General features: G+C 47.9%; 1 protein-coding gene across 1 annotated transcript in view; it reads left to right on the forward strand.

The window, feature by feature from the left end:
* Positions 1 to 16,442, forward strand: part of ARHGAP18 (Rho GTPase activating protein 18) — a 544,764-nt gene that overhangs the window by 329,078 nt on the left and 199,244 nt on the right. Inside the window, exon 8 of the mRNA XM_069234821.1 lies at positions 10,786 to 10,863. Coding sequence (XP_069090922.1) covers positions 10,786 to 10,863 — 78 coding nt within the window. The remainder of the gene's footprint in view (positions 1 to 10,785; positions 10,864 to 16,442) is intronic.

A 16,442-nucleotide genomic window follows, 5' to 3' on the forward strand; every position in this document is an offset into this window, starting at 1 on the left:
CCCTGATAGTCACCTTAAACGCCTCCCACTCCTGCGCTAGGGAAGGTGTTGAGCCTGTATTGTGCGTGAAAAATTCTTTAATTGCGTCTCGGATGGTTTGCCGATAGGCGCTATCTTCTAAAGACTCTACATTAAGTCGCCAGTCTGGTATTGGGGGCCGTTCCCTCCACCAGTCTAGGGTAAGCAATAATGGGTTGTGGTCAGATATTGTACAGCATAGGTATTCCGCACTGCGTACTGTGCAATTTACATCCGGGGAGGATAGGATTGCGTCCAACCGGACATATAAGTCATGCATGGGTGAATAGAAAGAGTAGTCCCTCTCTTGCGGGTGGAGATGTCCCTGTGCCAGTCAGTGAAACTCTTGGCTGTCCTGCATATAGTGGAGGACTCCAGGGGTGGGTGGGATCTGTCTAGCACTGTGTTCGATATACAGTTAAAAATCGCCTCCCACCACTGTTGCCTGGGTTAGGTGGGGTCCCCATTTATGGGATATTGCATGTAGGAAGGAGCTCTGGTCCTGATTGGGGGCGTAGATACCTGCCAGTGTGATGTCCCTTCTCCCTAGTCGACCTTTCACCAGGACATAGCACCCGTCCCTATCTATGTGTGTTTCCGTTTTTTGGAAGGGGACCCCTGGGCATATCCATATCAGAACCCCTCGTGCGTACGCTGAATACTCTGTGGCATATATCTGACCTCTCCATCTCTTTGCCAGTGCTGTCACCTCTTTTCCTATGAGGTAGGTTTCTTGTAAGATTGCTATTTGTACTCCTCGTCTTTTAAGCTGATTGTAAACCCTGTAGCACTTACCCGGACTGTTCAGTCCTCTAATATTCCGTGTGAGAAGTTTATAATCTAGCGGTCTGTCCATGCTCATTATCTATGTGTGAATCTTTGGTGTGTTTGCACCCATACCCCCATTCCGTGTGTGACAATGCCCAGGAGCTTAGCCGTATAGATCTACTACTTGAATCTGTTTCCCTTGTTTGAAGCCTACTCATTGCTAACTTAATGACTCTTCTATAAAATAAACTCCCTGTCCCCAGGACCGGTAACATAACTTTCCCCGTCCAAACCTTCCCCAACTTAGTAAACGTTGTGTGTGGGGGGCTAAGCAAGAACTGTGTTCCTAGCCCATGGGCCCCATATCAACGCATGCTCACCTCATTACGTGTCTTTCTCCCCGATACTCCGGCTTTCCTTGCGATAGGTGGGCTGCGACAGAGTCCCAGATCCGTGGAACTTATGCTTCAGTGTCGTTGTCTACTGCTGCATTCCCAATCCAGTCGGCTCCGCAAGTCCTTGTTTCTGCTGTTCCTCATTTGCTACGTTCATTTGGACGCAAGCAGATCTTCACTGGTGTTTCAGATGATCTAGTCAGATGTCCCTGGGGTGAATCGTGGGAGGCTGTCGGTTGTGTCCTGTGAGGAGCAGGAGATTTTGTCAGGCCCCGAGTCTTGATCTGATAAGGATTCGGACTGGTGTGGGGAGGCGACGTCCCCTCGTCCCAAGGATGCCACGGCCTTCACAGCTTCTTGTCTTTCCCGTACTGTCTGATTGTGTGGTGGGCCATGTCCGTTATGCGTTTCCCTTTCCGCCGGGAGGGCTCTCTTCGTTTTTTGTTCGCTCCTTCTTTGCACTCTCTCTCTGTCAGTCCTAGCTCATCTAGTCATTCCCACACTTGCTGCGGCGTCATGAAAAAGAGTGTATCATCGTTCGTAATGATCTTTAGTTTGGCTGGAAACAGCATGGCATATTGGATGGCTCGCTCTCTAAGTTGCCGCTTGACCTCCATAAAAGTGGCTCTTTGTTTCTGGGTGTCTTTGGTAAAGTCCGGGAAGATCATTATTCACTGTCGCTCCATAGTGATCTCCCCCTTTTTTCTTGCTTGCGACAGGATGAAGTCTCGGTCTTTAAAATGTAGAAACTTTGGTACAATCGGGCGCAGCCTTGCACCAGGAGGAGGAGGTCTCGTAGTTACTCTATGAGCTCTTTCTTTTGCAAAATATTGTGATAGGCCCTCCGGTGCTATCTCTTTGCATATCCACTGCTCTAGGTAAGACTCCATGTCCAGCGCATCTTGCTCTGATTTTTCGGGGATGCCGACCAGGCGTAGATTGCTTCTTCGTGCTCTATTTTCGGCATCCTCCGCGCGTGTCTAGTATTTTAATCCTGGATGTCAGAGAGGTCACGGTTTTGGCGATTGTCTTGCATTCAGGGGTGAGTCGTTCTAGTGACTTTTTATTGGCCACCACTCTGTCGGTTAATTGTTTGTGGTCGTCTCTTAGGAGCGCCAGATCTGCGGACAGGGAGTCTATTTTGAGTTCCAGAGCTTCTCTGGACGCTTGGATCGCCTGCAACAGGGAAGCCAGGGTGGTTCCCTTGTCGGCCTCACCAGGTGCTCCTTCTCTTTGCGAGCTGTTGTCCTCTCCTGGGCCTTCCCGTTTTTTGGGTTTGCCCATTTTTAGTTGATGCACTGACTTTTCAGGGCTGGGTGCGGCTCTCCCTCTGCACTGCTTGTTTCCTCAGTTTTTCCTTTCTCCCTCTCACGTTCGGGGTTGCTCTGAGTTTTCTTTCACCTTACCAAGGTGAGTCGCTGCTGCTATGGCTCACTTTGCTTTAAATCGGTGTGTGGGGGTTCTGGGGGCTTCCAGATCTCGCCCGTGTCTTCAGGCTGCTCATTCAGGTATCACTTCAGATTCAGTTGCAGTGTTGGGTCCCCTTCTGAGGGGAGGGGCCCGGGCCACATCCCTTGGGTGCCTGCTCCGGGTCGTTCGCCAGGCTCCGTGCGGCTCCCGCCGTTCCCGCTCGTCCTCCTGAGGGGAGAGCGGCCTCAGCTCTCCGGGCTCTCACCGAGTTCGCTGCCGGGCCTCCGCGCCGTTCGCAGGATGCCGGTCTACTGCCTTGCTCCCGACCGGGGCCCGCCAACTTCTTTTGTTTTCCCTCCCACCAGGGGAGGGAGTCGAATGGGGGGCCTCCGGGCCCCTTTGCGCTGTTGCTAATTCTGCCGTGGGCCGCGGCACGGGTCCGGCCCTCGCCGCATATACATCCATCGGCCTCTCCTCACCACCTGCTCGGCTAGTTGCTACGGTGCCGGAAGGGGGCGCTAAGTGAGTCCTCCACGCCCGATCAACTCTCACCATATAGGGGCTGGCCGATCTCCTAGTCCCCTGCTCGCGCCTCCGGTTCAGCTGTCGCGTCTCTGCGAGTCCGCCATTTTGTCCTGTGGCTCCGATTCAGCGACAGGGCCGTTGGACCGCTCAGAGCCAGCCAGATCTCTCTTGGCTCATGTTACCCAATGTGCCAGGGGCTCCACCATATGCCTTGGGTCATTCCTGGCTATCGCCCGGGTCAGGGATTCAGGATATTTATGTGAAGATCGGAGGCCGCCGGGAGCTCTGCTTTACACGTGCTGCTCCATCGGCCTCAAGCCACGCCCCCACCACTCCACAGAATTCCATGGAGTGAAATTCAGCTAGTTCCGTCCAGGCCTACTCATGTCTTGGTTTGAACAAAGGATTCAGAACTGGACTTGAAACTGCTAAAAGTGACAGTTAACTGACACCCAGACGGGCTCCGTCTTGGAGTTGGCTTGTCCAAGAGTGCCTAGATAGCAATTTTCAACTTGCTTGTCATAGATAACCCTAAACTGCTATCGCGGTCAGTCGATTACAAAGATTTCATGCATTGAGTGAAACGCAGTGATTTACTACTACTTTTAAAAATCATCCCTCCAGTGAATTTTTGTCATTCATATGTCTAGTAAAAGAAAATAATATGACCTATTTTTATCAGCTTCTGTTGGATTTTTATTCTGTAATTTTCTCTTGTTCTTTACTCTACTGGTACTTCTTATTGCTTTACAGTTGGTGCTTTAATAAAGTCTGATTGCTCTGTGGTGCATCAACCCAGGACGAAGCTAACATTGTTCAAGAAAACCTAACTTGAACCAGCGGGGCAAATCTACTTAGTGTATGTGACCAGCAGTCTGCTGCGGTCAGCCTCAAATTGTGCCTAGGTCCCAGTCTACCTCAGCCATTGACTACCATTTATACTTTGAGCTGTTTAGTACTTTTTTCGCATAAATCTTTAAAAATTCACATTTTCAGATTCCCTTATTGGATCTTTGTTGTTTTGGTGTCATTTTGATTAATAAACGTTTCTCTCTTTTTATAAATTGGAGTATGAATTTTTTATGCATTGTTTTCAACTTTTTCTCTGTTTTAGTACTTCTAACCACTTTAAAAAATATGTTATGTTAAGGTTTTATGCTCTGCCCCAAAGCAATGATGGTGGCTTGAGCTCAGGTTTAATTTATTAGAACCTTTGACTGAACTAACAGGATAGTAACTTTATAATTTTTGATGGAACTTAAGGAATTGCCTCTTTTTGCATGATCACCTCCAAATGTTCACTGATTCTGCTGTTTTTTTTTACTCAAAGTGCCTTGGGACCTGCCAACCACAAGCAGGTGCCAGTGCTCCAACCCATAAAAAGTATATGTATAACTGAGTGAACCCTCCCCCCCCCAACTGACATCAGTTAACTTACTTATAGTTCCCTAGTATATGGTACCAGCCGTACCTAAGGCATGTAAGTTAAAGGTCCTTTGTGTACTGAACCACTTATTGTGCCTGTTAGAAATTGGGTCTCTAGTTGAAGAGGTACGCACCCTCTCCAAGTAAGAACCACCATCCTAGTCAGGGTAAGTCACAAGACAACCTAAATTAACCTGTTCTCACCCGTTGGTAGTTTGGCACAGAGCGGCAGGCTTAACTTAAAATTCATTGTGTAAGAATTTGTACCATGAATGATACAGTAACACACCACAAAAAGACTCCATATGAGGTTACAAAACTTTGATTATTTATCGGAGTAAAATAAAGCCAAAACGATAGGAATTGAATCAAAACTTTTCCAGATATGAGCAAAAAGTATACAGGTAAAATAACAATTGCAGTTGAAAGTGTTTCTAATCAGGCAGTGGATTGTTAAATGTGCAAAAGCTCCTTGGAAGTATTGTGCCAACCAGCAGTTGTTTAGAGATCTGCACAGTCCTTTGGGACTGGATTATGTAGCATAGTTTAGTTGCCTGCGAGCATGTACAACACATTTCAGGACCTCACAGACCGAGGTGCGACTCACAGCACCTTTACTCTGGAAGCTCCCCAGTGTTGGAAGGTGATGCAGTGGTAAGCCACGCGTGAGGTCCTGTAGGAGTCGTGGCTGGGTTGAGATCGGAACAGAACACAGATGCAGCGATCTGTCTCCCGGCATTGCAGAGAACAGCTGGCGGTGTCAGAGACCTCTGCGTTGTCACAGCAGCCAGCGAGGTTCCTCTGGAAGGAGTTTCCCTCGGCACAGCAGCACCTGGCCACACAGCAGAGAACTTGGTTTTGGGGTCAATTGAACATTGCTCAGGAAATACCTTCACCCCATTGGCGATCAGGCACACTACCCGAGTAATGCGAGAAGCCATCTATCCTCTTCTCAGACAGAGTGTTAGTCTGTTACAGGTGCTGGACTCAGATTGTGGAGTCCCAGGGCAACGGGGAAGTCTTTGATGGCCCTGAGACTTGGGGAACAGTGACCGAGCCAGCAAGACCTTGAAGTACACTTGGAGGAAGGCAGAGTCAAGGAGCAGCAGGCGGCAATGCAACAAGCAGAAATGCAGTCCTTCCACAAAAGCCCAGTTGAGTCCTTCAAGCAGCACAGCCATCCTTGTAACAGAGGTTTAGTTCCAGATCCAGAAGCGTCTGGTTTGGTGGGGTCAGAGACCCTGTACTTATACCCAAAGTTCTGTCTGCCAGGCTATCTGTATGGGGGACTCAGTTCTTTGTGTGGGGTCCGGTCAAAATCCTTTGAATTAAGAGTGAGCTCCTTCTTCCCTACCAGCCCAGAGGGGCCATCAAAATACATGTGTATGTAGATGGGTGTTCAGTGACACCAAACCTTTCTGTGTTTGTAGCTGTCTGGGGGGAATGCACATGTTTAAGGGGGAGAACACAAGCACTTTAGCACTGGTCAGGAGTTGTAAAGTGTGCAGAGTCCTGAAACCAGCAAAAAACAAGTTCAGAAAAATAGAGGGAGGCACACAAAAAGTTGGGGGAAGACCACCCTAAGGCCTTCAGATTTCACAGTGCCATCACGAAAATTTCAAAGCAATGCTTAAATCCCAGTACGTCATTGCAGACTGGCAGAGCAATTTTTAAACTGCTACCTTGCCTTTGCCATTTAAACCCTTGTCAAAGAACCAACCTTCATTTTTTATAATTATAAGTCAAAGGCAGTTTATAGTGCCACTGAACTCCTGCATGGAAAGGGCTGCACCATCGGGAGACCTTGGGACATAGCTCGGTGCCCCGCACAAACTGGGACTAGACCCTTGGGCGGCAGTTGCCCTTGACGGCCTCCTTTGGACTTTGAAGTTGTACTTGGCCACCTCTGTGGCTCCTGCCCTACTGAGGGCCATGGACTATGGAGAACACCAGAGGGGGGCACTCAACAAGTCCCCCAATGGCCCTCAACACTGCTCATTGACACATGCCTTTGAACTGACTCTGGACTCGCCCTTGGAAATCACTGGCTGTAGTGGGCCAGAGGAAGACAGCTGGGAGAAGACTCCCGTGCACGACGTCCAGTAGAGGTACCTATTAAGTGGCCATGGGGAGGTCACAGCCAGTAGCAGGAATGCCCCTTGTGGATAGCGGCATTGGCCTGAGATAGAGATCATGCCATTTTAAAGGCCTCCTGGGAGTTCGTGCATTATGGGGAGGCTTTGTTGGCTTCTCACCTATGACAGTAATAATGGGCAAGTCGAAGATGAGGTGCCCAGTCTCCCAGTCTGCATTGTCAGAGGCAAATGGGAGTGTTGAGGCAACCATGAAGACTAATGAATCCTTGCTGCATACGCTACAACTCCAGCTGGACAAGATTGTCCATTGCGGTCTCCAGTTCTACCTTTCACGCATGATAGGCTTGGATTTTGTCGAGCTGGGACTATTGCGTGCAGACTACCATAAGCTGGAAGAGAAGATGGAAGCTGCTGAAGCCGCAATCACTGACCTGCAGCCTGAGGAGTGGGCACTGAAGCTACAAATGGCTGATCTGACCGAGAGGATGCACATGCTAGAAGCGCCGAGTTGAAGATGCAGAGGGGCGTAGCAGCCGTATTAATGTTCAGATAGTGGGCCTCCCAGAGGGTATGGAAGGTGAAGACATGTTGGCCTATCTGGAACACTGGCTGTACATGAAGATGGCCCCGCTGCAATTGATACCCTTCTTCACTTTGGAGCAAGTGCATTGTGTGACTGCTCGCCGGCCCCAGGCCCTGCCAGTGGTGGCTAAAATGCTTCACTGTAAGGATAGGAATGTTATGTTGCAGCAGGCACTCATTGGGGCTTGCTCTGTGTAGACCTAAATGGACTGTCCCTTTTTCTGTACTACACGGCTGCTGTGCAATCTAGAAGGACAGGGATGTTATGTTGCAGCAGGCACTTATTGGGGCTTGCTCCGTGTAGACATTAATGGACTGTCCCCTTTTCTGTGCAATCTAGAAGGACCTCATTCTTAGAGGTCAAGAGGGCACTATGGGAGGAGGGGCTGCAATACTTTCTGCTGTTCCTAGCGAAACTCAAGAATATGCTTTATGGTGCCACATACTTCTGCACCCACCCAACGGAGGCATGGGACTGGTTAGAGACCTAAAGAATGCAGGGGGGATTATGGTTGCTGAGACCAGGTGCAGACCCAGGAAGCTTACTTGTTGCAACTCCAGATGGCAGGCACTCAAGAAGCCATCTCAATCCCACATGGACAAGGATCGAGTCGCAGCACTCTTGGTGGCAGCAGAGATCACTCAACACAAATCTTTGGATTCTGAAGGCAGCATATCGACAGAACACCAGTTGGTGATATCAGACTCAGACAACACTGTCTTGGACAGATATGTCCTCCCATTAGTGATGACCCAGAGTGCGGAGTATCTCATCTGAGATGTTGGGGACCCAGAGAACGAGGTGCATTTCTGGCTGTAGCCCGCATTTGTGTAATCTGTTGCCAGGGCCTCTTCCTCTGGCGTGATTGGTGGGAGGGCCCTCTTTGCTTTGCTATTTTCACCTGCCGCCGTTCCGAGTTGATGTTACTAAGTATAGTGATATGATGTGACCTTGCTGAGAGAGATGTTGCTGGGCAAGGATTTAAACCTGTTGCACACTATGGATGACACAGCCCTTCAGGGCCGATGCTTACACAAGCACGGCTTCCCAACCCACTGGGCCTTTACCTGAGGTCGAGTGAAGCTGTGTTTGTGCCACAGAGTTCATCATTGAAGTTTGGGCGGCCAGCCATTGCTGGCCTGCTCTTGGGGTGGAGAGTTTTGGGTTGGTTGGTTTGTTTCTTTCTTATCTTGGGTACTGCTGTGCCTGTGACAGTGGGAACTGTGGGTACGTGGAATGGAGGATGCTGGGATTTTCACACTGCTCATACCATGTCTGACAAATGATCTGACCTTACGTTTCTGACATGGAACATTAAGGAGATGGGGTCAGTGGCCAAGCAGCATGACATACACAGGTGTCTCAAATGTAGACAGGTCACGCTCCAGGAGACATGTCTCATGGCGATGAAAACAGAGCACTTACACTGCCTCTGGAAAGGGCAAGGTTACGCAACAGCATATTCGGCTTATGCTCGGTGGGGTACTTTTTTGCGGTCCCTTTTGAGGCAGCTCATGCCATGATAGACAAGGAGGGAGGTTATTGTTAGTCAAAGGTGGGTTATATGGTAGACCCTACACGCTGGGTAGTGTGTACACACCTAACAAGAATAAGGTTATAATTCTACACTCCTTGTCTGTGCCCCTGAGTCACCTCACTGATGACGCCTTGATATTAGGTAGAAACTTTAATTGTGTGGCAGATATAGCCCTTGATCGGTACCTTGATAAGTACAGCAGGAAACCGAAGGGATGCCCCTGATGATGCTGATTTTTGTGATATGACCTAGGTCTGCCTCACCTACAGATGTACACGGGGGAGGTTCTGGTCTGACTGAACAACACACTTCACTGCACTATCCCCTGCACGGTGGTGGCGTGTGCTTTAGGGGCCTTCCCTAGACCCAAGTCCCGAAAGGTAGGCAAGAGGTTTGTAGATTTTGTCTGAGACCTGGCCGAGAGGAGGATTGTGATGGCCTGGAAGTCTAGGATAGGTCCAGGGGTGGGTGTGTGTGTGTGAAAGTTGTGAGCACAAGGGCCATGGCAGAGAAGCGGGCGCTACTGCGGGAAGAGGCCAGGGGAGTGTTTAAGCGCCCTATAGTGTAACTGTGGCTGAAGGTCCAGGAAAATCCTATAGATAAAGTGGACCCGGATGCTGGAGGGCCTAATGGGCTGATAGGTGCAGGCCCTGGGGATGATTGAACACGTGATGACATTTCTCTTCTGCCACCCAGCCGAGGGAGATGCTACATATCACAATGCCTGGTGCTCCCTTTGATGTTGGGAGATGGTGGTTTGTGCCCACGGCCCCTGTCCAGAGATACCGATGACTGGACCATACAATTGCTCAGCCCCCACCCTCCCCACCTGCTCCCCCACTCCACCCCAAAACGAGGGGCCATGAGTCCGTCCTCCACACACATACATCCGTAGGCACTGACAGCAGCCCCACAGAGACAGTAGGTAGGGAAAAATGTTAATTTTTTCACCTGTTTTGGATATCTCCTTGTTCTTATGATTTTCACAAAAGTAACTGTTTGGTTATGATGACTTGATTCTGTGCAGGTTTTTCATACATGCAGATGTTGTTAGTCACGGATTGTGAAGCTGAAATATCAATAAAAATAGTTTTAAAAATAAGACTATTGTTAAAACAAGTCTTGTAAATTCCACAAAAGGCCTCGCTCAGTTATACCCTGAAATCATTGAATTTGATTGGCGTCCTCGACTTGCTTTCTGAGAATAATAATATAGGCCTGTGCCAAACAGGCAAGTTTGAAAAAGCAATGAAAAGATGAGGGAGACGGCATCTACCCATACATTTTCTACAGCCTTAAACGTATTAGTTTGGTGATCAGATCCCACAACTGCCCAAGAGATCAGTCTAATATTTGCTTAGTGAGTTTGCAGCAACCCTACAGTTAAAGGGCACCTCACACAAGCATCTGGCAATTGTGCCATCATATCCATAAGAGTTCCATTTGTTATAAACTCAGATAAATAAATGCAGAGGACCAAAGTACTTTCCTAAGAGCCCACCACTCCGCTGTTAAATATGAAGGCAGTCTAGACTTGATTTTACCTCATGTCTCATTTTTCCACAACCATTCACTTCCTATTTTTTATATTTATCCCCGCTTTCTCCCTTGTATACTCTTCCTATTATTCTCTTCCCCCTTCCTTCTTATGTTTTACTTTCTTTTGCTCCAGGTTAAAGTGTGTGGATAAAAAAAACTCCCTTGTATCTACATTTGGGTGTAGGTGCCCAATAGCAGCAATCACCTGTACAAAATAAGCACTGAATCTCCTCTGTGACTGGCAAGAACGAGGAAGTGTGATAGTGGAAAATAGAGTGCATAGAAATGAACTACCGTGTAACATCCCTCACACAGTATAGTCACCCTTAATGATCTGAAGTAGCCAGCTCAGTGTCTCTGAAAGTCTATTGGGCAATACAATACACAATCGTAACTATCTGTGTACCTCCTAGTATCGAGTTATTGTTTTGTGACTTTTGACATCCAAATCACGTGGCTTTCTTTGAACGTATTGCTATGTGTTCACAGCTCATTTCCCACATAGAAGAGCAAGGGCTGCACACTGAAGGCATTCTACGAATTCCAGGAGTTGCTTCGCGTGTTAAGGTAAATCGTCCTAACAATTAAACAGTGTGATGTGGGTTGTTAGGATATTGACTCCTCTCTTCATATTTTGAAACGGAGCTAGGATTGGTTTTGAAATGTTCTTCAAAGTGTAAATTGCATTTTACTCGGCTTTCACAATTGTTTTATCTACTGTTTTTGTTGGATTTCTCTATACGATGGCAAATTACTGAATGGAAACCAATAGAGATCTTTCTCTATGGGTGTCAATTTAACTTTCTAGTTAGATATCTTATAAGTAAGCCTAGAAGAAACAGCACGTTTTCCTGAAGCAAAACATTGTTTTAGCTACATGATTCATGTATTTCAAGCTCTTTGTGTAGGGCCAGCCGCTGCTGGCAGGAAGGTTGCTTCTCGGTTGTATTGTGTTTCCCGTAATTACTGGGGTTACACCAATAGATTTCGAAACCTCCAAAAGCAGACTGCAACATTTTTTGGAAACTGGCAGGTCTCTCTTACCCCTTCCATTGAGTAATGTTTATGTGGGGGAAGCGAATTTAGAGTCAGACAGGCCTATTATCACCAGGTGATATGCACATGCCCTTTTTGAAGCCTGAAATCAGTACACAAACAAGTATTGGCATTTTAATTGGCATTTCACTATAAACTACTATAATGAGCTGTTTAAATATTGAGTAAGAATTATTGCCATGAATATTGTAACTCAGCAGGCAGAATAAATGTATGAACGTAAATACACTCCAATCATATTTCAACTCACTTCCCTTTCCATTTAGTTAAATTGATATGTATGTTACTACTAGCTGAATGCAGATTAGTTTTATTAGATTATATGCTGAGCCATGTACTACCCTGTTTGGTCTTTATGCCATGAAGTCAGATACTTAGCTTTCAGCATCCCTTCGGCAACCAATACAGCAAACAATACATCTGCCCTGGCCCTCCTTAAATACCAGTATCATTTACTTCTTTACTTTACATGGGCACCTATGGAGCAAGGAGAGGTCTGCTCAAGTTTGGCTCATTTTTATGATAGTGAAATATGAACAATACTTTTGTTAGAACCCCTTTCAGGGGGCCACGGGGCAAGCAAGAGCTGCTTGTCCCCCTGATGGGTGTTGACATAAGGAGGGGAGATAGACTATTTTCTATAGGTGACATTCAGGTTGTGCCTCAGTAGTAGTCTGAGTTTCAGGAGTCCTACTCCGGCTCGTTTGAAAGTTAAATATGTTCCTGCGCCCGAAGTGCTATGGAGCAAAACAAGTTCCCCCAGGCCTTCCAGCCCTGTGCAGCCCTATGATCAGTTTTTCCCACTCCTTGCACGGTTTGTGCGACCGGAGCCTCAGTGAGTAGTTCACTCATGGTTGTCGAGGAGAGCTGCATTGGCTGCATTTGGTTGGTAGCACTTCAAGCTCTCCAGCGGCAGCAGCTAGGCATCTACTGCGCTTCTTCTGGTGAGAGAGTAAGTTCTACTGATTCTTCCCACAGGTGGAGGGGGGGGGGGGGGGTCAACTGCTCGAGTTCCAGTCCTCAGTGTGGAGTTCGGCTAGTACGGATCTCTGAGGTGCTCTCTCCCCTCAATGACCACTTCAACCAAACCAGTGGTCCTTGTTCTTTCTGGTGGCCCCCTCTGATATACGGGGTCACCAACTTCATTCTGCACATGGGCTACGGCCTTATCAGTTCAGCAATAATTTTCATGATGGCCCCTCTGGCATACATGGTCACCAACTTCACTCCACGCATGATATGGCCCAATCGCCATTGCCGTATTTCCAACCACAGCTAAGTTAACGTCAGACCTCCACCGACTTGAATCTGCACATGGGCAATGACCCAATTGGTGCAGCGGCTGTCTTCTCACACTGCGCTACAGGGATCCACTTGCAAAGGATCGCCCACTGGACCTAACTCCCTCTAGTGCTCTCATCTCCCTCAAGGTGCGCACTGGTCTTGGCAAGCAGGCACACACAGGTGGTCTAGGCTACAGAAGCATGGGGTCTTGAATTTCCCTGGGTGATATTCCCTCACCCAGCTGGGAGACTGGCAGGCCTTAACCCTCAGTCCTTGTCACAACCAAAGTCTTGCAGAGCTTTGTCTTCCTCACATAACCCTACTGGCTATTTTAAAACGGACAATTTTGAGGACTCAAGTTCCCCTTCTAATAGTCTATTTCCAAACACTAATTGTGATTTAGGGTCTGAGACTTGGAAGCGTGTGTCAGGGGTCTGTTTCCTTTTGATTTGCCCACTTCTTTGCTCTGCCCTTCCTCATAAAGCAGTTGTCACAGCAGGAACAACTCCAAATTTGATAGCCTCACCTCACAGCCCATGGGAGTGACTAGCGGGTCGCTCTTAGATGTCAGCCACAGTGATATGTGCAGCCCAACTCTTATGATTCTCCTATCCTCCTTTATCTCCTTTATGATTCTCCCGTCAACTTCATCTCTTTCCTGAGATTTGTCCAGACTCAATTCCATTGATCTCTCCTTGAATCAAAGAACACCATTTGAAGTGTACTGTAGAGCCTGGCTCTTCTTCCTCCAGTGTGTGCGTGTCCCAGCCAGCTCACAGGAATGCAGCAATCCACACATCTATCTGGGGGGATTCTTCTACCTCCATATGCTCATCCAGTCAGCCCTGTGCCTCTAAAATATAACCCAGAGTTCTCCATGTATTGCACCATTCACAGATACACATGCATGCAAACATGAGTTTTGCACAACACTACATACTAAATTGATGTAGCCACACAGCAGTGGACTTTAACATGACTGAGCCTGTGGGCCTCACTCCAGGGACACAGGTGTAAAGGCCTGTTGACACCTGCTGATAACTACATGGTATGATGCCACTACTGTGCTGGTGCTACATAATTCTTGGTAAAGGCAGTATCATGTCAACATCATGAGGGTAGTGCTTTGAGCACCCCTCTCAGTACAACAAAATAGCAAAGCTTGAGCATCATGATATCATTGCATACACTTATGATCTGTGTTCAACCACAACAGCACAAATCAGCACTAGTAGTACAGATACCATTGCAGCTGGGGCACTCAAAGCAGGGGTGCACATCCTTCACCGTGCAAGGAACTTTTCCGTCCAACAGCTTTCATTCACATTTCAGGAAATACATTGTAGCTACCACTATTGCATGTTGTCAGTTCATCTGCTGCAGTACTGAGCAAGGCCTTTATACTACAGCCTCCTCGAAAACAAACAGCTACAGACCGTGGAAGAATCCCTTTGCTGTCTTATTAATGTGAGCTACAGAAAATACATGGCAACTAAGCATACATACCTTTTAAAGCTCAGATACTATGTTCTACAAAGGCTACCTTTGCAAGGGTAGGGTAGTTCAGAGGGGGTGGTTGGGGTGTTAAACTCTCCTAGTAAAGTTATTTTGTGCTTAATAGTTTGGTTCAGATGCTTTCAGTCAGGTATGGAGATGTGTCTGCTGGATTTCACCTAGAATTTTTGCATGCAGACTTAGACTAAAACACAAACATTTTCACTCTCTTCTCTCTGTTTTGAAGTTCTTAAAAAACGTTGGTGATTTCACAGAATATTTAGTTTTTAGTACCACTAACAATATGCACTGCTCAGGGGCGTGGCACAAAAATATGGCCCACAGAACGTGATCTCCCGACCAGCCAGGCAGTTTAATTCCCCAAATCCTGCCTGATCCTTATTGATCCTCTCCTTACGGATCAATGTTCATCAATACTACGTATAACCGCACTGTGATTGTGGCAGACCTGCATTTCTAGTGGCGTATACATAGCCACCCGAGTCTGCGGCCCACCAGCCCTGCAGTGTGAGAGCAAAGATGCTTGGCGACGAGCAGTGGTCTGCCACGACTGCAGCACACGGGGTGCAACCACAGCACCTGATGTCCCCTGAGTGTAACAGGACTGGGGAAAACTTGCTGACTTGGCAATTCCCCTGAGTTTGCGGTATCAAGCATTGGTGTGAAAGAAGTTGCACCCGGGGTTCTGGAAGAGGAGGACACACTTTAACCAGGGGCCGGCGGAGTGGAGGCCACCTTCCTGTGGTTGTGATTGCTAGAGCTCACATGTGCCTTGGCGGTTAATTGAGGTGCATCGTACAGAACACAAGGACTTCTTCCCTCTTGACTGGGAATGTGTACAGAGGCCTTGCTGTCCTTGGGGGGAATGGTCTAACAGCGCACGCAGGTGCTGCCTGTACCTGCATGGGGGGGGTACACTTTGCCTGCTGACTACTACATTCTGGAGGACACTGGGGGCTCCCCTCCTCACCGCTGCTCGATCTTAATTGCCTATTGGAAAACAGTGTCCAAGCAAGCCAGCGTCTAAGCAAAATACACACTAGTACTGCGGCCTTACGTGGGGACAGTGTATTGAGAGGCAAAGAGGACTCTGGGATGGTGGGGCAGTGCTGGTCCATGAGCATGCCTGCATGGTGAATGCATCCCCAAACACATTCTAATCAGCTAGACAGGGACGATAAGGGAACTTAAACGGTTAGCGATCTTAAAATAGGCGACACATCCTTGGCGGAACTGAGCTTCTGAGGTCACATAACTTTCACCAACTCTTACCTGGGGCCCCTAGAGAGCCTTGGGGGCAAACTCGTTGGTAACGGCAGCGCTGCTAAGATATTGGGTTCGCCAACCTGTGGTCATGGCTGGCCTTGCGGGGGCGTGAACAATATTGGACTTCCTGTCTCTGGAGCAGCAGCGTCACACACAGGGACCTTCGATCCTTGGACCAGTTCCGCACCGGAGGACAACATGTGGAAGGATAAATTGTCTTGCTCACACATGTCAAACACCTTTACGCAGTATACCATGCCTCAGCAGACTAACCAAATGTTGGTGAGACAATCAGGCATTACTGAACCGGAGGAGACCCTGGAGAGGAGCTTTGAACCATCAAAGGCAGAACTGTGGCAGCGATACAGGGCGCTCTCACTGCACTAGAACATCAAAATGAGATGAGCTGACCTCCATAAGGTGCCAGGGAAGGCAACAGCTGTGGAAACTAATATCATGACTGTGAGAAAGTAGCCTCTTTCTAGCCTTGTTACCCCCACTTTTGGCCTGTTTGTGAGTGTATGTCAGGGTGTTTTCACTTGTGAGTGCTAGCCAGGGCCCAGTGCTCATAGTGAAAACCCTATGTTTTCAGTATGTTTGTTATGTGTCACTGGGACCCTGCTAGTCAGGACCCCAGTGCTCATAAGTTTGTGGCCTATATGTATGTGTTCCCTGTGTGGTGCCTAACTGTCTCACTGAGGCTCTGCTAAGCAGAACCTCAGTGGTTATGCTCTCTCTGTACAAATTGTCACTAACAGGCTAGTGACCAATTTTACCAATTTATATTGGCTTACTGGAACACCCTTATAATTCCCTAGTATAGGGTACTGAGGTACCCAGGGTATTGGGGTTCCAGGAGATCCCTATGGGCTGCAGCATTTCTTTTGCCACCCATAGGGAGCTCTGACAATTCTTACACAGGCCTGCCACTGCAGCCTGAGTGAAATAACGTCCACGTTATTTCACAGCCATTTTACACTGCACTTAAGTAACTTATAAGTCACCTATATGTCTAACCTTTACCT

The sequence above is a fragment of the Pleurodeles waltl genome, chromosome 5 (genome assembly GCF_031143425.1).
Source record: "Pleurodeles waltl isolate 20211129_DDA chromosome 5, aPleWal1.hap1.20221129, whole genome shotgun sequence".
Taxonomy (NCBI): Eukaryota; Metazoa; Chordata; class Amphibia; order Caudata; family Salamandridae; genus Pleurodeles; species Pleurodeles waltl.